This window comes from Pseudorca crassidens, chromosome 19 (assembly GCF_039906515.1).
Source record: "Pseudorca crassidens isolate mPseCra1 chromosome 19, mPseCra1.hap1, whole genome shotgun sequence".
NCBI classification, from domain to species: Eukaryota; Metazoa; Chordata; class Mammalia; order Artiodactyla; family Delphinidae; genus Pseudorca; species Pseudorca crassidens.
In genome coordinates, this window is record NC_090314.1 from 33954471 (window position 1) to 33981437 (window position 26967).

Genomic DNA, 26967 nt, shown 5'->3' on the forward strand with positions numbered 1-26967 from the left:
CCTCAAAAGATTGTACTGAGAATTAAACAAATTCACACGTGAAGTGCCCAGAACAGTGCCTTGCACCTTAAATGTTCAATGAGTGCTGGTATTGGTATAATAAAGAGTGTGTTGATGGCCCATTCCTACACCTGCCCCCTCTCCTGAACTCCTGATTGGACAGGCTGCACCACAACTGCCTCACCTTCAGCATGGCTGGTCCGGAACCCTTCATCTCTGCATCTCCTGTGCCAGAATTCTCTGTCCTAGGAGAAGGCACATCCCATTCACTCAAGCCACCAACTTCACACACTGCCTTTCTCCTCTCCCACGTTCACACCCCTAAGTAAACTTGGGCTTACTACTTCCTGAATTTCTCTGGACTCTTTCCCCTCTGCATTCCCACTGCTCAGGCCACCAGGTCCCCTGCCTTTCAATCCGTCGTCCTCAATGCTTGCAATTATTTTCTAAAGCATAGACTGGTGATGTCTCTGCTTTGTTGAAAAGATGTGGGTGAGTCCCCAGGGCTGGGAGAATGAAATTTAAATGCCTTAGGGAGGCCCTTCCCCCAACAGGATGTTTCCCTTGGGGAGTTCCCCAGCCCAGGACAAATGGCAGGCCTGAATGGTGACAAGAGCGTGTGGCTGAGGTTTTGGAAGCAACCACATGGTCCCAGCCATCAGGGGACTCCCTCCCCTCCTCGAACCACCAAAGGTAGCTTAACAAGGCCCAAAGTGGGAAAGAAAGTGGGGTAAACAGCCAGATGATCTGCGTCATCCTATCCCTTTCTCCATCTTCACTGATTTGACTAAGAAACTCAGAGGAAACTTTTAAAGAATTGGTAATTTCACTTCGGGGTTTTGAAAGAACACATGGGTGAAACGTGGAAACAGTGGCCCCCCAAAATGAGTAAATGACCCCCTTCTCGGACAATAACTAAACGGATGCCTGTGGGGTTGCCAGTCTGGCTCCCACCTGAGAGAAGGATTCCCTGGGACGCTTACCCTTTCCCAGAGCGCCCCAGCCAATGTCACGCCTGTGGCACCTCCTTTGAACCCTCTTGCCCTTGTGTAACAAACTGTTCCCATGCCGTCCCTTTGTCCATCCTGCCAGCCTCTATAAAGCACATGGTATTGTAGCTGGTCTCTGAACGAGCTCCTGGGAGGTAGGGGGTGTCTTCTGTCTCAGTGCCCACACCTCCCAGCCCAAGGCCTGGCTGGCCCCATGAGTGAGTAAATATTTGCCAAAGAACTGACTTCTGACAGGTGGTGAGACATGCCTGGTTTGTCCTTACAAAAACCATGTGTCTTCCCTTCGTTGGTAACTGACTGTAAGGCTCCAGGTGTCCTGCCTTTCTGTTCAGAGGCTGTCAGCTTGTCCTGTACAAGGTGGTGGGGTGGAGATTAGGTGTAGATAAATGGAACTCTGTGCAACCATTAAAGTTGTTTTTAAAGAATATTAAATGTCTGTTAAAATATCCAAAATATGTTACGGGAAAGGAAGGCTACAAAACAGCATATGCAATGTGAGGCTATTTAGTAATTTTTATTTAGTTAGTTATAAACATAGAAAAAACCATGCCAACATGTTAACAACTGTTGGATGAGGGTTTTATAGATAACTTTTACTGTTAGTGTTTTTCATATTTTCCTAGATTTTCCAAACTTCCTACACCGAACATACATTCCTTTATAATCATACACACACACACACACACACACACACACACACACACACACACACACACACATATATATATATATATATATAGCTTTCAAGATCATTATGTATGGGGACCTCCCTGGCAGTCCAGTGGTTAAGACTCCACGCTTCCAACTGCAGCAGGCACAGGTTCGATCCCTGGTGAGGGAACTCAGATCTCATGTGCTGCGCAGTGTGCCCCCCCACCAAAAAAATCATTATATATGACTGCAAAGAGGAAAGTGAAATATAAGTAACTTTCCTCCATAATTTTGTCTAACTTCGACTATTTCAATCCAGTTGCATGACCATTTTTGTTGACTTCCCGTGTACTCATACTGAGACCCCAAAGATGAACAGTATGTAGCCCCTCTTCACCCCCACTCCAGATCTAAGGGCAAGGTGGATATGGAGCAGCTAGCAAAATAATACAAGGCAGAGTGTGACACTTACTAAAATCAAGGTGTAAGCAGAGGGCTCTGGGGCTGCTCAGGAAGGAAAAGGTTAATTCTCATGAAGGACCGGTCAGAGAGAGCACCTTTGAACAGTTGGCTTTTTCGCTGTGCAAAAGAGGCAGGAGATGAAAAAGATTTTAGCTGGGGATAAGGGCATTCCCATCTGTGGGCACAGCATAAGCAAAGGCACGGAGGAGGGAATGTTGAGGCGTATTTGGATGTGGGTAAATATCCACTGTGGCCAGACTGCAGGGTGGGTGGTGGGTAACGTAGCAAAATGAAGTTGGAAAGGTGAGGAGGGTGTGACAGTGGATGGCCCGGAACACCACACTAAAGAATCTGCGGAGAAGGCACAAGCTGGAATTTAAAAATAGAATATTAACATTTATTTTTATTTTCTTGACAATACCAAGAGTTTGAGGCAGTGAGGTCCCCTGGTCCTGCACCAGACCAGCTCCTGGGGAAAGCCAGCCTGGAGTTAAACATTCACAGAGGTTAAATGTTCAATCCCAGCTTGAAGCAGCAGATTCCTTCTTCCTCCTGAACTCCCTCTAACCTCCTAAGTATAGCGTAGTGGCTAAGCGCCCAGACCTTTGTGCCAGTCAGACCAGGGTACAAATAAATCTCAGCTGTATCCGTTTACAAGCTGGGTGACCTTGGGCGAATTACTTAACCTTTCTGAGTCCCTCATCTCTAAAATGATGATAAGAATATCACCTTTCTCCCCACTAGGTTAAAAATAATAATAATAAATGATAAATTTTCTTGAACGTTTACAATGTCTAGCCCTGTTTTAAGTATTTTTGCACATTTTAGCTCATTTGGCCTTCAGAAAAACACCAAGGGGCAGGCGTTATTACCATTTCTATTTTACAGATGTGGAAACTGAGACACAGGGAGGTCAAAAGTGTTCCCAAGGTCCAGCAATAAGTGATAGAACCAAGACACAGACCCAGCCTGTGACTCCAGAGCCCATGCACTTCACTATACTCCTGGAGATAGCAATTATAATAATTATAACTTAAACCCATAATACCAGTTAACATTTACATTGTTAACTCATTTACTCCTCAACGGCCCTGTGCTAGGTACTACCATTAGGCCCTGTTTACAGACTAGGAGACTGAGGCACAGAGAGATTAAGTAACTTGCCCAAGTTTCTTCGCAGAGGCAGGAGAGGAACTCAGGTGGTCTGGCTGCAAATTCTGTTCCTCGTCACTCTAATACACTTAATGAATGATGCCTGTTTTACTTATTGTCATTCTTTTAATTCCAAGGAGGTCTGCCTGCGATCAGTTTCATCCAGATGTTCAGATCTGATTCTCTCCGGTGATGAAGATCCATGGAAGAGGTTGGGGGTGGGGCAGGATGCATATTCCTGGGGGACTTGGGAAGCAGGGCCACGGGTGGAGAAGGAGCCTTCGGACCTTGCAGTTCTGGGGAGGGCTCCTTCGTGCTTCGGGCGAGGGAACCTCTGTTGCACCAGTAAATGGCCAGGAAAGGAAAGAGAGGGAGCTGGCACTACTTCCTCAGCCCCTGAGCCGAGCTCTGGGCACTAGGAGAAATGGCAAAAATGTCTTATTCTTTGGCGGAAGAGCATCCCTGGGGTTATACCACAGCTAGTTCCAGGGTGGTGGGTGGAGGACCCTAAAGGGCTGAGTGACATCTTTGAGGGAGATTTCACTCACCAGGTGTCTCTTTAAAAAGGAAGATAGAAACCTCTCCCCAAGGGGCAGGACTGAGCCCCTCGGGGCAAGACAACCCTGACAGGACTGGGTTCCTAGGGTCCAGACCTTCAGCCCAGGTCCCACACTTGAGGCTGCAGGGCCTGCTCCCTTTGGGGTAGGGGGAGGTAGAGCCAGGGCTCAGTTCGGCTCCATTCCCTAGTCAGGGAACTGTCACCTGATGGTGGCTGGTCAAAGGAGCAGCACAGCTGGTGTGACAGCATAAAGGGGCACAGCTGCCACTGCAGGGTTGCTTCCCCAGAAAGCGGAACTGAGAATTAAAGGAGCAGCAGGATACACTAATTCATTTACTTATGTCTTCATGAATTCTTCCTTTCCTTCAAGAGCTTATAGTTTTTTTTTTTTTTGGCTGCGCTGCACAGCTTGCAGGATCTTAGTTCCCGGACCAGGGGTTGAACCCGGGCCATGGCAGTGAAAGCGCCAAGTCCTAGCCACTGGACCACCAGGGAATTCCCAAGAGCTTATAATTTATTATTATCATTAATTTTTTTTATTTTTTATTTTTTTATTTTTTGTGGTACACGGGCCTCTCACTGTTGTGGCCTCTCCCATTGCAGAGCACAGGCTCCGGACGCACAGGCTCAGTGGCCATGGCTCACGGGGCCCAGCCGCTCCGCGGCATGTGGGATCCTCCCAGTCCGGGGCACGAACCCTGCATCGGCAGGCGGACTCTCAACCACTGCGCCACCAGGGAAGCCCATATCATTATTTATTTTGATGCTTAGATTGTTCCGGATTTGGCCATTTGCTGGCCCTGTGTTCTTTTGATACATTCCCATCCTGCCTTTCTTGTGCAGAGATGTTTCCACCATCATCATAAAGACTGCATCAGACCTTCAATAGATGCTAAATCTAGAGGGAAATTTTGATGAGGAGGAGGATATTTGAATGGTCTTAATGTGTTTCCCCACAGACTTCTTATTAGTTGCAAGGGGGAAAACAGTAATTATATGATGGAGAAACTAGGCAATGTCTTGACTGACTGATCTAAAGTAACATCACCCAGGGAGATCAGCTCGGTGCTTTGTGACCACCTAGAGGGGTGGGATAGGGAGGGTGGGACAGGGAGGGTGGGAGGGAGAGAGACGCAAGAGGGAAGAGATATGGGAACATATGTATATGTATAACTGATTCACTTTGTTATAAAGCAGAAACTAACACACCATTGTAAAGTAATTATACTCCAATAAAGATGTAAAAAAAATTAAAAATAAAGTAACATCACCTATGAGGCACAGAGGGCTGTCATGTGCCTCTAGATATGATATCCTGAGGACACATTACCTCAGCAGTATTCCAGCTAAGAATGAATAATCTCAATTTAATCACGGAGAACATCAGACAAACATAAAATGAAGAATGTTATATTAAAAAAAAAAAGCAGGGGTGTGTAATTTTTTTTTTAAAAAGCCAGCTATACAAATGGTCCAAATTTAGGGAGACTAAAGAAACACAGCAACTAAACGCAACACCTGACCCTAGACTAGGCCTTGTCCTGGGAGTGAAGATGCTCTCAAGGACATAATCTGATCATAATTGGAATGTAAGTTAACTAAAAGTATTATATAAGTGTAAATGTAGAAAGTTAATAACTCGACTGTGGTGTAAGAGCTTATCTTTATTTTTAGGAAATATACACAGGAGTACTTAGGGGTAAGGTCCATGATGTATAAAACCATGGAATGGTTTGGAAAAAAATATATATATATAGAAATAGAGAGCCCATATGTGATTAAGCAAGGGATAAAACGTTAGCAATAGGTGAATGTGGGTAAAGAGTATACGGGTGTCTCTTGCACTATTTTCATTTTTGCAACTTTTTGTAAGTTTGAAATTATTTCCAAATAAAAAGTTTTTCAGAACTCTTCCAGGTTCACTTTGTGTTCTCCCTGCCCAAGCCCTGCAATCAGCTTTTTCTCCAGAGGAGCTAGTGAGCAGGAATATTTAACCACATTAAAAAAAAAAAAAAAAAGTGAATGAGAAGGAAAAGCATTCCTACCATATGGAACAGCATGGCAAGGAAATGTGAAATATAAGTGTAGATGATAGAAAGGATCGGTGCTGGGAAAATGGCTCTTCTGAAAAGCTAACGCAGCAAATGGCATCCCGGGATAAGCCCTAGCCTCACCCCAGAAAGGCAAAACACAGCCCTCCTGCAGCTTCTGTCCATTCACCGGCACATGTGTGATTTGGAAATGGAATACAATAAACTGACAGATTCGGCCATCCTTCAGTGGGCCAACACTATATTGCGAAGCACATCATAGAACTTAATTTTATCTATTTACATAGAATGTGCACAACTATTGTGCAGACTGTAGAAAGTGAAGCAGCATTGGAGTCAACTTCAGCGGGAGTGGAGCAATGCTCCCTGTGAATGAGCACCCTCACCCGACCAATCAGAACGCAGGAGACATCAACCAATCCCGGCTCCTCAATGCTCTAGTCGGGGCGGGGCTGACACGCCCAGAGTTGTTTGTTTGCCTCCGCTCTAACCGTAGTCTACCCTGGGCGGGGTCGGGGGCGCGGACCGCGGAGACGAGGCAGGCGAAGTAGATTTGGCCAAACGGTGGAGGGCATCGGATGTTAGGCCTGGCAGTTTGGGCACCGTAGTAGGTTGACTGACTCATCCCTGACAAAACCCACATTTGCCGCGCGCTCTGCGGGGCTCCTCTCTCAGAGCGCCGAGTCCAGGACGCCTTCGGGAAAACAGGTTGGAGCTGATGAGGGCTGATTTAGGAGCGAGCAGGTCTGAGAAGTATGTCAGGCTTCTCTCCCACATCCTGCCTGGGTAGGTGGTGGCGCTCCCTTTCCTCTTGGGAAGGAAGGAGGTCAGGCCCGTGCCAGGCTAGCGGCAAGCTATAAGAACTAACTCTGTCAGGATGGTGAGATTGCAGAGGGAAACTGTACAGGCGACTTCTCTAGATATTAGTGCATCTTGGTGAATGACGTGAGATGCAACGACTTCTCTGATAGGCACATATCCTGACATTTTCCATGTCTCCCAACCTGGTGACTATTCCCTCGGTGTAACTTGAGCCCTCCCTGCCACATATTGGGCAGCCTTCAATTAGCTGCTGGTCAGATGTGTCTCCCATCTAAATTTCTCCTTCCCGAGATGAGGTTCTGGCTCCCATGCTGGATGCCAATCCTCAAAATCTCAGCGTCTGAGATGGGGAAGCCATGAAGGAAGGCAATCAGCTCCTTTGCTCTTTTGGAGAACGCAGTTGGTGCCTCTGAGGGAATTGATGTTGCTGTTACTACATAGGGTATAGGAAGACCAGGTGGGGGGAGTATATTGAATCTGAGGTTCCTTCCTCTATATCAGGCTCTATACTAAGCACTTTACATGAATTAGATCTTCAAAAACTTTACTAGGTTGGAACTATTATCATCCTTGCTTTACGGCTGAGGAAACTGAGGCCAGAGAGGTTACATATCTTGCCCGAGGACACACAGTTCCCACTGGCATAGCCTGGATTTACACCCCAGCCTGTCAGACTCCAAGCCCCTGCTCTTAATTGCAACCCTGTATTACAGCACCTCCCAGCTGTCCCTTATGCCAGGCCTTGCCCTGCTCTGGATCTTCTGGGGGCCTTACTTACCTGTTGCTGCTGTTTCTGGCCTTGGTACTTGGTGCCTTGTGTTTTGGGCTTCCTGAACATTGGGACTCATTGATACAAGGGCAAGTCAGCAGCAGGTTGCCATGGTCCCACTAATTTGGAACCAGAGATTTAGGGGATGTGGCAAAACATTTGGAATATACAGTCCGACTTAGGAACTAGCCTCCCTTCTGTGGGGCCCTGGACTACCTCCACTTTATTTGGGTATCTCCCAATTCTGCCTGTATACCAAGGAGGAATGAACCAACTGCCTAAAAGTTACAGGGAAGGCTTCGGAGGGAACAACATTTTAATTAGACTTTGAAGGATATCTAGTGGTTCACAACAGAGAAAATGTGTTGGAGGGTTGCTTGGGGGAGGACATTCTAGGCCTAAGGGACAGAATATACAAAGGTTCTATCTCCTTCCTCTTTCCACAACTCCACCCTCTCCCCAGTCTTCTCCCTCAGACATCCTTGATAGCCACAGTTTCTGGTGTTGGCAAAGTGGCAGAACTTCACTTGTGTGGGACAGGCCACCCTGGAGTCTAGGCCTACTCTCCTGGGATGAAGCTCTAGGATTTCAGGAAGGGGGACCCCCACCTCCTCAGCTGGAAGGGGCTCCTGGGTCCCCACCACAGGTGGGGATTCCCTACTAATCACCTGAATCTTGCCTGTTTCTTCAGCTACTGATTTTGTTCTTTTTCTGGCTAAGAAGAGCATGTCTTCTTTTCTGCCCATTGACTGGAGCTGAAATCATCACAGCTGGCTTACACTAGCAGCCTGTCTCAGGGTCCTCTGAGTAATCATGTCCAGCTCGGGGCAGATGCATGGAAAGGGGAGGAGGACAGGGTGGAGATGACACCACAGGAAGCACAAGGACAATTTCTCCAAAATCTCTCTCTCTCCCCCTTCCCTGGGCCTCTTTCTAACCTCCAAATTCCCCCTTTCCCTTCTCTCCCTCACCTCATAAGCAAAGCTGATTTCTCTCTGGCTCTTTTCCCACCATTAACAAAGCTCGGAATTTCTTGGCTCATGACCAAGGGCCTTGGGGACCCAGGCTCCTTCAAGCCTGATCTCTGAGTGGATTTAGGCTGACTCAGTAAGAACCATGGCTTTGGTGGCCTCCCAATTGCCCCTGAGGTTGACAAAGACTTAGCTTCCTGTCCCAGTCTCTGAGGCTGGCTCCCCTCTCCATGAGCAGCCTCTGGAATTGGTACATTACTCCTCCCAGCCTTGGACCTGGGCACTGACTGCCAGACAGAGCTGCTGGACCAGTCACTAGAAGGGCATGTCCCTTCCATTTCCCTTGGTCTCCTCGTCCTCTCTAGCTGCCGTGCCAAAGGAATCGCTCACAGGCAGAATGAAAAGTTGTCCTCAAGTGTCCATCGTTAGCATATTAGTTCTTGCCCAGGGTCTTTATAGGTGTACTTAGGAAAAAATGACATTCAGGTGAAAGGGCTGACACAGCCAAATGCAGGTGGACCTCACTTTGAGAAAACTCCATAAACAATGTAAATTTACCAAAACACCCAAGAGAATTCTTCTTGAATGGTTGGCAGTTATATACATCAGAAAGGATTCACTCCAATAAGAAGACTGACTTTAAGTTCTTCTTCTTCTATGTACTCTTCAAAGAGATATTTAACAGTTGGGAAGGTGGGATGTCAACTTAAAGATCATCAGGGATGAAGACAATTTCTGAAGCTATGATGCAAGTCAGTGGTGATACAGAATCTGAAGTGTGAAACTCCATTCCCTTCCCATGATAGGGCAGTTTTTGTAAATGACAGAATACTTGACCCTCATGGTCCAAGGCCAAGATCTGGGTCAAGTGCCTGTCTTGGGAAGAAGAGAGCTAACTAGTCAACCCCTGATGGGCTGGTCCAAGGGGAGGGCTAGATCACACAAAGATCCTAAGCAGAGCCCTGGACCCTCCCTCCATTCCTTCCTTGGGAACTACATGGGCCTTTGCCCAAAAGTGAGCAGCCAAGAGAAGCTGGAGTCTAGATCAATGCACAAACTCAGTCAGTATTCAGCCGTGAACCATAACGCACTGATCTGCCTGGCCCCTACTTTTACAAGACAGGGAGAGATTATCCAGTAATCTGCCAGGGTCAGATCAGTTGTGGGGGAGATTTATAGGCCCAAATGGGGACAAATGGCATTCTTTCAGGCTACAAGACTCTTTAGAGAGGGAAGAGTACAGGACTGAAGGCCAGATTTATTAAGCCTGGGAGGGGAAAGTGATTACCATTCCAGGCAACGATACTTGAGGATACTACAGGGAAAACCTCCACCATGCCCTCTACATCCCGAACCCAGGTCTCTCCAGAGAGGACCAAACAGCAGCACCCCTTGAGAAGAGTGGAAACACCTGGACAGCCAGGACGGTTAACTAGCAATTCAGTGAAATAACACTTCCCATTCCAGACAAAAGCAACATAAGGAACTCTTCCTCCAGCTGTTTTCACTGAGTCAATAAAGAGACTAAAGCAATTATCAGAGGAAGTTTGGAAAGCCTCAATTATATATGAAACAGATGTAGGTATCCAAAACTTTTTAAAAAATGGTGTGAGATCCATCTTGATTTGCTGTCTGGTGGTACTGTCACTTGGGTACTTGTCATACCTCTCTTAGCCTCCTTGGAGGCAGCAACCATGTCTTAACCACCTTTGTATGCCCTTTAGTGCCTAACAGTGCCTGGCACATTGTTGGTACTCAGTAGACATCTGATGAATCTAGTTGAACATAAATGGGTAGGCAACCCAGCCTAAAACCCTTTTCAAGTAAAGAAACTGGGTTTAGAGCATGCAAAGAAATGTTTGAAACCCACCTGCTCTGGGCTTTACTCAAGCTGACTGGAGGAGGTTACTTCTCTTACTGCAGCCAGTCTGGTGCATTTCCACTCTCCCTTCTCGGTGGTCAAACCGGCCTGACATTAGTCCTTCCCTCTCTCTCCAACCCAATATCAAGACGTGTACACCTGGAGAAGCAGTGCTTCAAAACTTTCTCTATCATCATGGTGAAATGGTGAAGCTTCTGAGGTATTAAGCAATCCATCATAACGTTTGTGACCGGTTAACTTTAATTTGTCAAAATAAATCTGCAGTTTTTGCATGTTAGTAATACAGTGCTGGTATTGACAGGAAAAATCATCCATCTGCTTACATAGAAACCTTCGTTTAGGAGCACACCTTAGGAGGGAAATGGATACACAATAAAAGGCAAATGTAGGCCAAGCAGCGAGCCCTAGAGCGTAACAGGCTGGATGTCAGATTTGAGGATGATCTAATACAACTGTTTAGCTGCCAATCTGATAAAGGGGAAGCTCTCAACCAGGTTACAACCAGAAGAGAAAAACAAACTCTCTGCTTTTTTCGTGAGCGGTGGCCTTCTTGCCTTCAACATTTGGTTGAATCAGTTCATCAGCATCAAAACAATTCCAGTTCCAAGACAGGAGAATTTCACCACACAACCTACTCGGCCCCTGCTTTCAGTGGCCCACTGCCACCCCCAGCCTGCCAACTCTCTCCCTCCCAAAAGAAGACACGACGTGGGTTTATTATTGCAGACAAGCTTAAGTGAATAAAGAATGCATACAAAATATCATTTTAACTGAAGTCATACAATGAATTCTCACTCCTGTTTATTATACAATGAATTGATAAAGCAATCATTCCTAGTATATATCTTTTTTTTTTTTTTTAAAGAACTAATACTTTTAGGGTTCTGACGACCACACTCTAGCCTGGGGGTAGGGTCCGCACCTGCCCCCACTGAGGACTGCTCCTTGGGCCATTGTGGAGGAAGCCAGGGCCATCTCAATCATGGAGGATTGTGATTGCCAGCCCAGCCAGAGAGAGACGACAGGTCCTAGCGGGCAGAGCCAGAACCTGGTCCTGGGGCTGCATGCCAGGAAACGTTGGCTTCCTCCAAATGTGGCCAAGACCTGCCCAATCCAGACCTCAGCAGGGCCACGCATGGGCCTTCCCTACACGAGTCCTTCCAGTAGTCCACACATAATGCTCTACATATTAAAAACAAACCATTTTGGTACTGTGGATAGGAACAGTTGTAACAAAGTCATAGCTACATATTTTTCTCTACATTTTGTTTATTGAGACAAACTAATTAAAAGGCACAAACATAGGGCATGTTTACATGGACATTATAACAAACATATACATTAAAAGTGTAGGAATGTGTTGCCTTCCTGCTAAACAGAAAGTTCCTAAGCTTTTATATATACAAAAGTTGTACAATTTAATGTCCTAAAGTACAAAAGATCATTTATAAAATTATTTTACACTAAGTACTATTTATTTTATTTTTTTACTACGTAGTTCAACCCCCTCGAACTGTTTTGTATAATGACACACAGATACCTGTCCCTGATGTAGGAAGTCTGCCTCAGATGCAAGGTATTTTGATGCTTGAACTGACACAGTGGGGTATAAATGGAAGTCATCCAGTTTGATAGTCAGTCCTGCAAACATTCTGCAAGATTAACACAACTAATGTCCATTTCTCTTAACTGCAAGATTAAAAAAAGGAAAAAAAAACCAAAACATATTGCAACTTAAAAAAAAAATAATCACAGCGCCTTGGTTTTAGTAACTTCTTTTTCAAAACACAATGCTTTAAAAACATTAATGTGTGACATGATGGTGTAAAGAGTATCTGTCTCCCTAGCTTTTGGTTTCTACTTTGTACTATGTACAGAGATAAAACATCCTGCTAAGAAATAAAAAGCACATGTCTTAACGTGCACAATCATTGCTGGATTTCTGCAGGGAGTGCAGACAGCTGTCTCCCTGAAAACCCGACAAAGCTGATACAAGTGTTTTCTCAAAGAACAAAAAGTGTTGTCCATATTTACAAAGTTGAACAAATCTGCACAATACTTAAGAAACAGAAGGAGAACTTAAAAAAAAAAAGATACACTCTGCTTGTTCTGAAGGGGCATACTACCTAGTTAGTGGTTAGAATAAAAACTGTATACAATTTAATATAAGACATAAACTCTAGTGAGCAACTAACACACCTTTCCCTGTTGAAATATCAACAGGCTCTGATTGGGAGAGAGAGGGGCATATCACATCCCAGTGCCTCCAGCATCTTCCAATTAAAGCAATATATTTTAACTGTTCCAAAGTACTCCTTGACCCCTGAATAGGAGTCCCATTGGCCTCTGTTTGTTAGGAGTCTGCCTGTCCGCACACTTGACTTCTCCTCTGTCAGCTGCGGCCTTTTCTTACCAAAACACAATGTGTATATTTTGTTTGTTTTTTTAAGTTTTTTAAAAAAGTCAACTACAATGCTATATTCCATCAGGATTAGTATGCTGAGCAATATTTACATCTCCAAATATCAGGTCACAATCCCTATTATATGTTGAAGACAGAATGATAAATTATCATATGCTTTGCATATCAGAGCTGGTATCACCTTTCCCATAGGGAATGCTGCCTGAAATTAACATATTCCCAAAGGTAAAATGCATATTCTCTGAAATGCATTTTATTATGACAATGCATGTATTTACTCATAAAAACAATAAACACAGACAATTTTACACTAGCTCTCAATCCCTGGATTTAGAACTTCAGGTTAAAATTAGCCATCCACCTTGTATATATGGGGAGAAGAGTTCTGCTAGTGTTCAGAATAAAATGATTTCTTGGGATCAAAAACAGTAATGCTGCCTTTTAATTTTGAAATGGGTTTTGCTTTTTCATGATTGGTTTTAATTCCGGCTTTCATCTTGCCAACTACTATCCTGTTTAAGCAATGCTGTCAGCTAAAAGGAATTTCTGATTAAACTAAAGTGGTCCAGTGATAAGTGACATACACACCCTACTTTGAACAATCCCAGCCAAATTGGAGAATAATGCTACTACACTATTATTAACTAATGTAATAAATCTCCCAATTTCATGGTTTACTTTTTGCTTTAATAAACTAAAAGTAAGTTGCTGGTAAATATTTACTTGAACCCATATTTTGATTTTATAATACTGTTTACCAAGGTGGTGATGTAGGCAAAGCTTGGGGTAAGAAAGGCATGCTCTCTACAGGCCTCATTGCTATATTGAGAGGGGCAGCTAACGTCATAGGCGTGGGCAGGTTCATTGGAGACGTGATCGTGACAGGGTGTGCTATATTCACTGGGGCAGTGACGGGGGTGGGGAGGTTGACTGGGGTAGTGAGTGTTAAAGGAGAGGTCATGGACAATGGACTGGTTATAGTCACAGGGTGCCCTATGTTCATTGGGCTGGTTATGTTAACTGCACTTGAAACATTTACTGGACTTCTCATGCTCATTGCAGCTGCCACTGTGACTGGGTTTGACATAGTCCCAGACGACACAGAGGACGTTATATTGAATGGAGTAGTGAGAGTCACAGGTGTCGTAGCAGCCGTGGAGGTTTGGCACAGGTTAGCAGCTTCTAAAATAAGAAGACAAAAGGGCCTTTAGACTCTCAAAACAGTGAACACAATTCAGTTTCTGAATCAACTTCTTTTAATTAAAAAGGACAAACATTTAATAAATTAAATTATAGTTTTCTACCCTGTGGTCAACAGGAAGGGAGGATCCTTCTGAGCACAAGACTGGGGGCCAGGAATCCCAGCACGGGAGCAGATCTCTTCCGATGCTGTGCCTTTCACAAGACTGAGGCAACTGGCTTAGCCTTGGTGCTTTTGGTTTGGAGTTTAGATTTACTTACCTACCTCACAGTGATGCTGGAAGATCAGGTAATTTCTGCAAGGCACTCTGGGGGGCAGAGATATCAAGTAGGGCTAAGTTTTCTCACTACCACTTCCATGTAGTTCCTCTGAATTCTAAAGACTTTCCCGGGAAGAACCAAGCACCCACAGGCCAGGCTGGAAGAGCTTGTTTACACAGAGCTGGGCAGATGGTTACACAGTAACAGATAATCAGAAAAATCTTCTCACAAGGCATACTGTAACTAGCAGAGAGAGGTGTGTGTCCTCGATGCTATGTACTCTAAAGCCTTCTCAGAGGTGAAGCCACATTCTGTTAAGGTTTTAAAACTCCATTAAGTAGGGATGGATAAACAAGCTGTTTTAATATCATCTGTTTATTTCAGTCTTAGAAAAATCATTTTAGTTAAATAATCCTGTTGTTTCTGGTTGTTTCTTAATGTTGTTTAGAATGAACAAGTATCCCTCAGTAGGTTTATGTTCTCCTCCCCGCTCCCGTATCTTCTTCTCTTTCTGAGGCTAACATAATCACCTACTTTATGCCTGGTGTCATTTAACTATACGTATTCCACACACCACCAGCCATACCAAGGGGGACTAGCCAGGCTAGGAGACCCTGCAGTGAGCTGGGGGACCGTGGTCCTTGTTATCAGCAAAGCCTGGGCACTTCTTAAGGAAAACTTCCCTCACAGGTGACACCCCTTACACCACCCCGCAACAAAATTCAGCACCACCTGCTGGTGTGTCAGAAAAGTGCAGTAAGAAGACAGATGGGGGTGCTGGCTGTGACTTGGCTGTCAAAACGGAGAAATGCATTTGAGACTAAAGATGGAGGTCTGCCCGCAGGCCACGCATGGTCAAATCACCTCAGGTGGACCCTTGAGTCAATGAGCAGCCCTTCCTTGATGAGCATGATGTAACCTTGGCATTGCTCCATACTCTGTATCAGGGATTCCCAAACCTGGCTGACGATCAAAATCATTTACCTAGGGAGGTTTTTTTGAAAAAAACTGCTTCCCAGGAAATTCAATTGTGAGATTTAGATGGAACCTGGATATCTATCTATCTAAAAAGCTGCTGAGATGATGATCTCATTGTCATCCAGGTTTGGAAACTTATATTACCTTATTTAAGCCCAATATTTAAAAGGGACATGCTGATTCAAGTTCAGGTTTTCAGGTCAGGAGTCTCTTCTCCCCCCAGACGTGACATTTACTAACATGAACACAGAAGTTTCTAACATCAGTGGTCGTTTCCAAAGAGATTCATGCGACAAATGGGAATACAATAGCATTTTGTTTCACGCAGATCAGAAGATGAGCTAAACAACTGAGTCTTATTGTGCAAGCACACTGAAATACAATACCAAACAGAAGAGTGCAGAAGAAAAGAATGAGGGAGAAAACCGACTCACTTTTGAGGTGATGGTAGCATGCTAAAAATATTCTCCTCCTGTTTTCACCAAATAAGCTTTCACTTACTTGGTGGGTGTGCCATCTCCCCACCTCCCCTTCATTTTCTTTTTAATCTAACCCTATCCCTTTCTGTAACTTAAACACTTTTACTTCTTCTCTGAGCAAAGCATCCTTCGTATTTCAACCTTCGCTTTCAACCCACTATGCAATTATCACGGCACATACACACATATAAATTTTTCTCCCCTACCCACCATTCTCCATCCCTTCTCTTTATCACAAAATATTTAATCAAAATAATGACAAATATTCATTTGGAAGATAGGAATAAGCAGCATCTGAGGCAAAGTGGAAAGCCTATCTGAACTGCTGCATTCTTTCCTCCAGTGCCAGTAGATATATGGAAAAGCTATTCCTTTTATCTTTTTCCAAGTACAGAATGTTTAGAAGGGATCTGAGGAAGGGAATAGCTGCACTACATGAACGCAAAGGATGGAAGAAACTACACAGCAAAGGAATTACAGCACAGCCTACATGCAGGGGATTCCTTATGGATTTAAAATAAAACAGTAAGACATGACAAGGGTGGGGAAGGCAAAACGGAATTTAGGAATCTGTCCTGTGGCTGATGATACATTGACAAAATGATTTAACTGAAATGGCTGCACAGTAGTCCAGAAGCCAAAGCTACAACTACTAAGTTAAAAAACTGTGCTGAAAACCGATACTCCAACCGCTTCTTTATAAGATATATATGAGAGAAAAGCAAACCATGCCCAGTTTTAGTAACAATTACAGTAAAGTCACTAACAACTGAAGTACATACATGTTAAGCTAATGCCAGCCCCAGTGACAGACTGAATTAGATTAAGGGTGAGACCGAGAAAAAAGACATCAGCGTTATAGAGTCTGAAATATGTAATAAATAATACAATTCAGAAAGAACACTAAAGAGCAGAAAATAACACAGTTGTAAGAAAATGAACTTATGTACACATAAGGATATTTCATCTACCTTTAAGAGTGGGACTATTTTAAAAACACAAAAAGGAGCCTTTAATGCATGAAGGTTGACATAAAAATGAACATAAAAAGGAACTCTGAGCGTACACAGCAAAGGACCAAATTTGGCTACAAATGTGTAACAAAATTAAGTCACAAGAAAGAACCTGACAAGAAGTACTAAGAATTTTTATTTCCTAGTAAAAAAAACTTACTTGGAAGCTTGGAAGCTTTGTTGCTAATAACTTTACCAGGTATTTCCTAGCATACAGTATCTCCTTAAAGTGTTTCCATAAAGCCGAATTCTCTAAGCTGTGGCTGTTTTACTTTGTTACTTGGCATACTAGATGAAAACACTAGCCACGCTGTGAGCACTGGATGCCTCATCTTACCTTTCTTTCTTGCTTTGACAGCTTCTTCCCACAGTCTCAGTGTCTCTACCTGCTTCCCTGGCCAGCTCGTCACATGCTGCTGCTGCTGCTGCTGCTGCTGCTTCTGGCTGCTGGTCTCTTCACTCATGCACGCTGCTCCAAAGACAAAGACAGAAACGCTATTATTTACCTGGAAAAAGTGTGGCTATTTTTTCAAAATCCGAACTTAGATACTTTGACTCCTCATGCCTCTATGATCTTTATCATTTGACCTGATAGTTTTTTACTATAGTACATCTTTTGTGCTGCTGTGTCTCTACTGGTCAAAATAGATAAATTTTAAAACTCCAGAGAGCTAGGGAAAACCAACATAAAAGAATTCTTTGCTACATTAAAAAGCAAGTATCTTTTAGAATAGAACTTGGGTAATATTAGTATGGAATAATTAACGCTCATCAAAATATGTAACATAGTTAGTTACCTGACCACAACGATGTACATTAAAAGTAAATTTCTGTAAAGTTAACAAAGTTTGACATGCTAGATAATAAACCCAATGTACTTACAAAGAAGCAAAAACGAATGAGATTGAAACACATTAACCATTCTTTCCCATTCACTTTTGGCCACCTATTCTGAGAATCTGATGTTTCTGCTGCATGAAGTACATATATAATAGAATACAGAATTAGGAAAACACTTTCTTCTGATGGTTAGGGAGATCTTAGAAAAAAGCCTGGGTAAATGCAAGTATTGAATTTTATCCACAAGTCCCTGGAATATTCTATCTTTTCAACTCTGAATTTAAGGTAAGCAAAGCATTTAAACGTTCAAATGGGTACGCTATCCCTTTTCTCTGTAGATTTGGGTTTGAGAAGTAAAATTATGTAACACTGCTTTTATCTTTAGGTTATGAAGGACATGTTATTAATACTATCAGGAGTTAGGGGGCACTCGTGCCTGAGAATCTTCCTTACATTAAATAACATCAGTTAAAATTGCCTGGCATAAGATGCAGCTTCCTAGTATGGCTTCTGCTGCCACGATCCTAACACACTAAAGCTTTTTATTCAAACCCCATAGAAGAAGGGACACACTGAAAAATAGCTGCAGGGAAATTGTGCTCTTCTAACTTGGACGTTATTAGTAGACAGTACAGGATTAAAAGCAAAATAAGTGGAGAGTTTATCATTGTTGCCTGTATACATGTACGTAAAGTGTATTTCCAACACTAATATACACCGTCCATTGACGCGTGTTTGCATACTTTAGCAACAGGAGGAAACAAGTAAGGTGAACATTAATATAGTCCTGAGAACACAGGTGAAAATATCTTCAATATATTATAAAAAAAAAAAATCTAGATTCCATCAATCTGAAACGCAAAAGAAATACAATTTGGGCTTCCCTGGTGGCGCACTGGTTGAGAGTCCGCCTGCTGACGCAGGGGACATGGGTTTGTGCCCCCGTCCAGGAAAGTCCCACATGCCGCGGAGCGGCTGGGCCCTTGAGCCATGGCCGCTGAGCCTGTGCGTCTGGAGCCTGTGCTCCGCAACGGGAGAGGCCACGACAGTGAGAGGCCCGCGTACTGCAAGAAAAAAAAAAAAAAAAGAAATACAATTTGAAGTGTCACCTACTTTTACTGATGCCTTGTTTACATGTATTACAGTTGATACTTTGGCTCTGCCCGTGTGTCTTTAAGTGGCTGGTGATGTATGCTGCGCTCAGGAGCTTCCCACAGATGTTACAGGATACCTTGCCTTCGTGGCGTACCATGTGTGTCCGCAGTCTGTCTTTGGTGGCAAAGGCAGCAGTGCACGTCTGCATGAGGGAGGAAAACTTTTTTTAAATATAGACTATCCTGTTCTACTCATTTTAAAGTACGTTATATTCTAGGTATTACCCTACTCATGTCAGCAAGCAGACTGAGTTAGCTGAATTTTAACTGCATGTGTTACCTAGAATTGTACTCACGATAAAACACCTGGTGAATTTTAGACTCTTACATTTTGAGGGGAAGAAAAAAATATCAACAGAGTAGTGAAAGATGTGAGCTGTAGAGTCAGTTAAACCCGGATTTAAATCCAGCTCCCTGACTCACTAAACAATGTAATACTCAGCAAGTTAGCTAACCTATCTGAATTTATTTCATCTGTAAAATGAAAATAATACCTACCTCACAAAATTACTGGTGGATTAAGAGCCTGGCCCAAGGCCTCATGACAGGTAATCACTCAATGACACTAGCTTCCTTCCTCCAATTGGATTTTTCTTAGAATTCGAATCACTTACTTAATAAAATCAGTCATTAACAAAATTTAACTGAAAGGAGCACAAAAAGACTTCCAGCAAAAAACCAGAATTACTGACGCCTAACACGGTCATTTCATTTAGCAAGATTCTTAACCTCTTCATTACCACAACTTATGTCATTAGAGAATGCTCCAATTTGGCGATAGCCAAATCCAGTAAGTGGTAACATTTGGGAGAAAATTCATATTTTCTTAGATTATGGTTAAAACAACCTCAATCATCAACCCAGAAGTTAATTTAAAACACTTCATTCATTTATTCTTTTCAAATAAACGACCTTTGCAAGACAATAAATTTTTTTTCTTATAACAATAAACACTGTTGCCCAAGGAAAATGAAATGTACCTTAACAAAAACAACATTTACATTTTTAAATGGTCTTGCCTCACAGAAATAGAAGCTGTCATTTATATTTTATAAAACCAGAATTCAAATGGACCACATTTACTCAAGTCAGTGATTTTACGACTATTCAAGAAAGGTGAGATTTGACTGGCTCAGACCTTCTGGATAATGTGCATTAAGTGCTACACTAAGGATAAGTCATTTTAACTCTTACTTGGCATTTGAAGGGTCTTTCTGTTGAATGGACATGTTTTACGTGACAGCTTAAGTGGTCAGGCCTGTGAAAGAGAGAGTTTCAACAGAAGATGTAACGGAACACACATAGAGAAATGCTACTTACTGTGATGTTTACATGCTTGGCAGACATGGGTGGGGGACATTTTAAAGAAAGACAGCGGAATTACCAACTCCCCCACCCCCCAGTGCAAGCCTCCTTACCTCTCTTACCATAAACAAAAGTCTTAGTCCTTTATACCTGTTAATTTTCTTTCCTAGTCAACATCAAATCATATTAGGTCTTGATTCTTTACAATTACAAAATACCCAAAGTTTAGTCCTAACACTTGCCAGAGACAACTGCTACTACATTAACTTTAAAAGCCTTTAAAAATGAAAATTAGTGAAATGTTAGTAACCACAGAAAAATGGAAAAAAACGTTCTCTTAAAAGTTTTAAGAGATTCCAAGGTCATCCCAACTTCCAGGATATGTTTCTTTGGTTTGTGCAGTGAATCTCATGTCCAGCCACCCAAATGAATTGAAAACTTATGGTTTCGCAGTGATAAGAAGTACTGATGTGCCGAAAGAAGGCCTGAGTCCACCAAGGCACTTCTTAAATGAAATAGTAAGTTAATCACTATGTCACCACTTGTCAGCCACACCAAACTGGAATTAGACCTGGAGGTGTAATACTTTATCTGTCACCAATCTCCTCTAATAACACAGGCCTGCAAATATCTATTCTCACATAAACCTTCTAGATCACGCAGAGATCGTACTGATACCATAATGAAAAAAAAAGCAAAGCAAAATGCAGTACCTCGAGAAGCCTTTCCCACAAACACTGCAAGTATAGGGTTTGGTGATGCCTCCTTCGTGAGACCTCACGTGGTAAGTCATCCGGTCCTTCCTCTTGAAGCGCTGATTACAAATAGGACACTCGAAGGGCTTTTCGTCCGAATGGGAGAGCTTGTGCCGATTGAGGTGGTACACATCTCGGAAGGCCTTCCCACACATCTCACAAGCATGGTTCTTCTTGACAGGCTTACTGGGTTTCTTGACAGACTGCGTCACGGGCATAGCTGTGGTGCTGGCACTGCTGCTGGGGTTGGTGCCCGAGGAAGATGTAGTGACTGTTGACAAGATGCCTGCAATGGTTGAGACCAACGAAGTTCGGCTGCTGTCCCCAGCGATGGTGGAGATAAGGGGAACCACCGTGGTGGGGGTTTTCTTTGGCCGGGACACCAACTTGATGCCTGTGTGGCAGGACTCGTGGCGCCTCAGGTGATAGCTGTCCCTGAAAGCTTTACTGCAGTAAGTGCACACAAAGGAAGTTTTGGGTTTTTCTTTTTTAATCCCAATGGCATCCTTTAATGTTTCTGGAGCAGCCTGAGGTTTCTGAGTTATTGGTATTGGAAGCAATGGTTTCTGATCAGGGGGCTCCACAGCAGAGCTCAGGAGGGGCAGCAAGCTGTTCTGTGCTGCCTGCTGTTGGTGATGGGAGGCTTCGTGGGCCTAAAACCAAACATTTACACTTCAGAAATTCAGCCTCTCACAATGACCTTCAAAATTCAACATGCTTCAGACAATAGAGACCAGAAGAAACAATCAAGGAGCCTGTAAGCTACTCTCTGCAGCAGAGATCCAGCAACCACCTAGCTACTCTCAGAGCTCCCAATACAAAGCATTAAAATCACTGCACAGACACAAAACTTTTGCGAGTACGTTGCTGACAGTGATCTTGCTTTCAAACAGCTGACTAAACTACACACCACCCTGGTTCATAAGGGACATACCAGCTGATGAAATGAGTCTGCATTAGTCTGTCAGTGCTGAGACCAAGTTTAAATAACTTGTCAAAAAAATTACACTCCAGACTTAACTATTTAACAGTACCTTACTGCAGTAATCCACAAGCCACACACTCACACATACACATATAGACATGTAATCATCTACTTGTCTATTTTACCTAGGAAAATAGACGTCTCTCCCCTTCCATCACAAACTCTCAGTGACGGAGGAAAGAGGCTGTTGCTAAGTAATACAAGGAATCTAGGTCTCTGAATACATATGCTAGTGGTTAAGTTTACTTTTAAAGTTTCCACTTAACTCTACTAAAAGATTTGGTTGAAATGGAATCTGCTATTAATCATCCTGGAAGGCATCTGTGAAGGCAGCCCCCAGCAAACACCTGTCAATTGTTTCTCAGTTCATTTAATCTTACACTAGAAGTCTGCATCCTTTAGCAACACTAGCTGTTCAAACCCTAAACTCAGACTAATAAGAAAGAACAAACTATAAATAATTTAAATTCCTTTCATTTTCATCTTCTTCTAGCAGTGGTAGGGCGAGTTAAAGTATTGGACATTTGCTGTTATAAAGTGCTTTTCCACTCCAAAACTGGGAGCTGGACAATGTTTGGAAATTTTCTTTAGCTGCACTGAAACCAAAATTTCATTGTGGGTCAGGTTCTTGGTATTTATGAGTAGTTACTCACTTGGTTTTGATTCTTCCAAAATTCTCCATACCTCTATACTGATTAACATTTAGGAAATGATGGGAAAAAATTCCTGAAATAGTTCTTCCTAATATGCTGTATTTGATCAACATTATTTTTGAAACTCTGGACAGTGAGCTCGAGCCCCTATGCTTGAGTTTTGTCATCCTAAAAGGATACATGCACTCAGAGGTAAGAGTTCCAAATATTTTAAGCATACAGTGTCCTAGGAAGGGCCCATCCCATCATCTCAGACACTCTGGACACTTATTTACCCTTTTCACTCTAAATCTAAGTTCTACATTACACTCCATTAAGTAAAAAAATATGGAGACACACAGACACACTCACACAGAGCTCCTCTCCTGACGAATAAGAACACCTACCACACACAGCTCCATGTTTACTTGATAGCAGCACAACAGCTAAGCCTAGAACCAGACTTCCCTAAATCATCAGGAGGTGTCATATCCAGAGTTAACCACTTTCAATTTAACTATTTTGACTGAATCTTCCTTTGAGTCCTGGAAGTACTCATAGAAATTGTGTGCTTACTTATGAGTATCTTTCTGGACTTAGTGCTCACACTGAGTCCACTTTTAATTTAATTTATGGAGCTCCTGTAATTGTCAGGGTCTACCCAAGTGACTTTAGTAAAAACTTTATAGAATTTGGACTCTAATCTTACCCCCTTTCCAACCTGGCTGTAGGATGCCCAAGCTTCCGTACAGTATTCAAACGGTTAATAGCTGAAGATAGCTCAAGATATACAATTTCAAAGGCTAACAGATCAGATAATAGGGAAAGCAAATCTTCTGGACAAAGTTCAGACTTATAGTGTTCAGAGGCATTTTTCAATTCTAAACAACCATTAGTTCGATGGAGTACTAAAAGCACTTACTGCCATTTTACCAATTCAGATGTCTGTGGCAACATAAAGTATTTTTACAGCATTGCTGAAGCTCACTCTCACAGGAGGGTCACACCAGGTCCCTGCTTCTCGGGTGAAATGCTGTAGAATGCCTCGCCCACTACGGGAATCACTCTCTGAGGATTCCTAGGATCCCCACACTTCTATATGAAGCCTTCTAAGAGGGGAACTGGGTTTCCCCAACTTGTTCTCTGAGGGAGAGACAGAGTAAAATAACAACCATGGCCTGCCTTCCGTTAAGTGATTTTTAAAAATATATAACTTCTGGGTAGACTTTTATTTGACTAGCATCATCAAACCAAAGTTTTAATTTTATCTCCCATCTCTTTCAACTGCAAGGCTTTTTTAACCCTGCCCAAGCTTTCCTCTTCTGGGGCTGGCAAAAAAAACAAAACAGAAATGTTATTTCATCACCCAGGGTGGTAGGATATGGCACCATGAAATCTCCAGTGCCAGAGGGTAAAAGATTTTGTTCTGAAGGAAACTGGCATCAGTGAGTCATATCTTGAATGTCCTATTAGGAGAATCATTCATCAAACACTTTAACAGATATGGGTTTCACTTTCCACCAGGTTATTTGGAAAGCAAGCAGGTATTAAATTGTTTTAAAATATAAATTCAACAGGATGCTCCAGGAAACAAATGAGAGAGTTTAACTCTCCATTTCCCCAGTGAAAATTACTTAAAACTGGAACTGAGTAAGTCTATTCATACCTTTCCAGAGAAAAGACTGAAATATTCTCTTTACCCATTCAACTGTCCTCGGCTCTAAATTATAAGTTTTCCAACAATTTTCACTGCACACATTGCCAAGCCCAGGATCAAATATTAGCTTTCACACTTCTCCATCAGGTGGAAAAAAAGATTTTAATAGCTGAAAAAAATTAAATAATATAAAATCTAATTAAAAAGTTGATCATTAAATGCTTGGCATTTGCTTTCCCCAGGAAAAGAATAATAAAAGTATTCCAAAAGATTTTTCAACTAGTTTTCCAAAAATTAGTTACGGGGTTTTCCTTTACATAAAGAACTCTCGTTTTTTTCCAATCTCCATTGAGAGCACGTTTAATATGGTAAATCTAAATCATTCCTCATGTGAAAAATCACTGCAGTGGCCCATTAATCCCATATTTTAAAATGACCATTTGAAAGCTTTTTCTAGAGGGGGCATTTGCCACCTTTACACCAACCTGGATGCAAGCTAGTTATGTATCATTTTTTTCCAATGCATTTTTAAGTTGACTTATCACATTATCAAGCTCATCAAAGCACTTGTTAAAACAATACAAGATCACAATAAGGGCCAAGTTAGTGAATTCCGTAATTTTGGGTATGTTCAATTTTAAGAAGCCCGAATATATTTCAATTACTTAAAAATCAAATTACTCACATTCGAAAGAATATGTCTTAAAACAATAAACCATCTCTACACAGTAGGCACTGTTTGAATTATCCAGTTCCTTATATTAACTCCACTGGGATGGGTCCAGTGGCTGGGAGGATTTTTTTTGAAAATTCTGCATCCGTTCCTGGTTAGTTCCAAAAGGTCTCAAGCGCCCAAGCTACGCATTTGAGATTTCACGAAGTTATTCAAAGAAGGAAAATAACTCAGAGAGGCGGGAAGAACGCACTTAAAGTGACGAGCTTCCTAACCTCCGGTTCCTAAGTTTCCCCGTGAGCTCATTACTACTGCCCATTAAGTGCTTCGTTTTCAAACAGAAACGAAGCGGGGAAAAAATAAGTTCTAGGTCTTCCAAATAGGGGTCCCCACCTCAGATGGGCGGGCAAGAAGGTTGCCAACGCATCGGCTACAGTCACTTTCAAGTTTCTTGCAAAAAGTGAAGACCAACACCCCACGAATGACTCATCTGGGGGCTCTGTAAGCGGACTTTGTTTGCTCTCTCCACTGGCCGTCTCCCCCACTTGGTTGGAGGAAACGCTAAAGGTGGGACGAGAGAGAAACGCGCCCCAGCAGAAGGTGGGGCCTCCCGGAGTGCCGGGCCCCCGCCCCCCCCACCCCCGGCCGGGGGATTCCCCGGGCTGAATGGGACGGCGGTAGAGCTGGACAGAGGGAGAGGGTGTCAGCTGCCAAGGCTCGGCACTGGCTTGGGAATGAAAACACGTAAATCCAACGAAAAAGTTTGGGGAGGGGATACACGTTTACAGCACCCCCCAACTGGGTAAACATGAGGGGGGCGGCGGGAAGGGGGAGTGGCGGGGAGCCCAAGGATACCCGCTATTCGCGGGGACTCGAGCGGGGGGGCTTGTCAGAAAGTCAACATATACACACAAAAAGAAGACAGGGAGGTGAAAAGAACGGAGAGCGAGCGAAAAGATGGATGAAGTGGGGGGGAAGTGAGCAAGACCCGGGGACCCCCCTCACCCCACGGTACGGGCCCGGGCCCGGCGCGCCGTGGCCGAGCGGACCGCGCTATCCAGCGGCCCGGCGCCCTCCTTTCTCTGGGCCGCGGCTGGTGACAGCGACCGGCCTCCTCCCTTCCCCTTCAGGGCGGGAGGGAAGGGTGTGTGTGTGTGTGTGCGCGTGTGTGTTTGTGTGCTGGGGGGGGACCGGGGGTCACCCCGAGGCCTGCTCTCTTCCCCGCACCCCGTGAGGCCGCCTCCTTTCACCTCAGCAGCCCCGCTCCGCCGAGGCGGGCGGGCGGAAAAACAAAGGGGGATTAAGGCCGGGCCGGAGAGCGGAGCCGGGAGGGAGGGGAGGAGGAGCGCCCGCCCGCCCGCCCGCCAGCCCCGGGCCCGGCCCCCCTGTCCCCCCCGTGTCCCCCCCGGGGGGGGGCCCCCGTACCTGGAACAGGAACGCGGTCCAGTTGGCCTCCATGGCTGCAGCGGCCGACCCCCCTCCTCCCCACTCCCCCCCGCTCGGGGAGCCTCCTCAGGCGGAGGAGGCGACAACAAAGCGGCGGCGGCGGCGGCGGCGGCAGCGGCAGCGGCGGCTCCTCAACATGGCAGCGCCGAGCGCGGCCACTTCCGGTAACCTCCGGGACGCACCACCGCCGCGGCGAGCGCGGGCGGGGGGGGAGCCCCGACCCGGCCGCCGCCGCCCCCAGTGGCCCGGACCCCTCCCGGGCGTCCCCGCGGCCCGCTCGCCGCCTCGGAGCTCAGCCAGTGCCTGCGGGCGGTGGGGTCAGGGCCCCCGCGGGGGGGCTGGGGTGGGGCCGGGGGCGGGGATGGGGCGCGGCGTCCCCCCCCGCGGGGGTGTGTGGTGCTGCGGTCCGTGGCTCAGGCAGCTGGAACAGGGGGAGCTCAGGAGAGAAGATGGAGGACGCCAGGGTCTGGCGCTGGCTCGCTGGGCACGGCCGGGCCAGCTCCCGTGACTCAAACCCGGTGCCCGACAGCATCGCGTCCCTCTCAGGCCCTCAGCGGAAGGCACAGGCCACGGTGGCCCCCGGGCTCTTCAGTTCCTTTCGCGCAGCACAGCCCCTACCTCCAAACTGGGGGAAGCCCCTTCGACTTGCAGTGTCTTTCCCCTCTGGTATTTCATTCCAGCGAAACCTTCCGCACTCTTGCTGGATACGCATCTACCTCTGAGTGGCCTTCCAACTCAAGCAGGGAATCCCACTGGGGTGCAGCCTCAGATCCTCCCTGTGCGGAGGGAAACACTTCCCACGCGTAGAGGTGTCATTACTGGGTTATTCTTGGGTGAA

General features: G+C 44.5%; 1 protein-coding gene across 5 annotated transcripts; it reads right to left on the bottom strand.

Annotated features, from left to right (window-relative positions):
- Positions 1-10551: 10551 nt before the first annotated feature.
- Positions 10552-26932, bottom strand: VEZF1 (vascular endothelial zinc finger 1). 5 transcript variants are annotated; one of them, XM_067714633.1, is made up of 8 exons: positions 26109-26298; positions 24054-24179; positions 23276-23496; positions 20695-21389; positions 19871-19934; positions 18636-18837; positions 17020-17154; positions 10552-13933 (listed from the first exon to the last, which is right to left on the bottom strand). In XM_067714633.1, exons 3-8 carry the CDS (start codon positions 23279-23281, stop codon positions 13506-13508), a joined length of 1530 nt encoding a protein of 509 aa, XP_067570734.1. In that variant the 5' UTR covers positions 23282-23496; positions 24054-24179; positions 26109-26298; the 3' UTR covers positions 10552-13505. The 5 variants fall into 5 exon arrangements, with proteins under 5 accessions (XP_067570734.1, XP_067570735.1, XP_067570731.1 ...); XM_067714634.1 differs by lacking the exon at positions 24054-24179; XM_067714630.1 differs by lacking the exons at positions 23276-23496; positions 24054-24179; positions 26109-26298 and adding an exon at positions 26748-26932 and having other exon boundaries at positions 17020-17151; positions 18636-18819.
- Positions 26933-26967: the final 35 nt, after the last annotated feature.

Bases quoted from the DNA above. Each gene is read 5' to 3' on its own strand.
- VEZF1 (XM_067714630.1), bottom strand. From the start codon at position 26,804: ATGAAATACCAGAGGGGAAAGACACTGCAAGTCGAAGGGGCTTCCCCC. The intron at 18,820-19,870 runs GTAAGAGTTAAA...TCCCTCATGCAG, and splicing joins AAAGACCCTTCAAATGCCAA to ACGTGCACTGCTGCCTTTGC. The intron at 13,934-17,019 runs GTAAGATGAGGC...TTCTTATTTTAG, and splicing joins TGTCAAAGCAAGAAAGAAAG to AAGCTGCTAACCTGTGCCAA.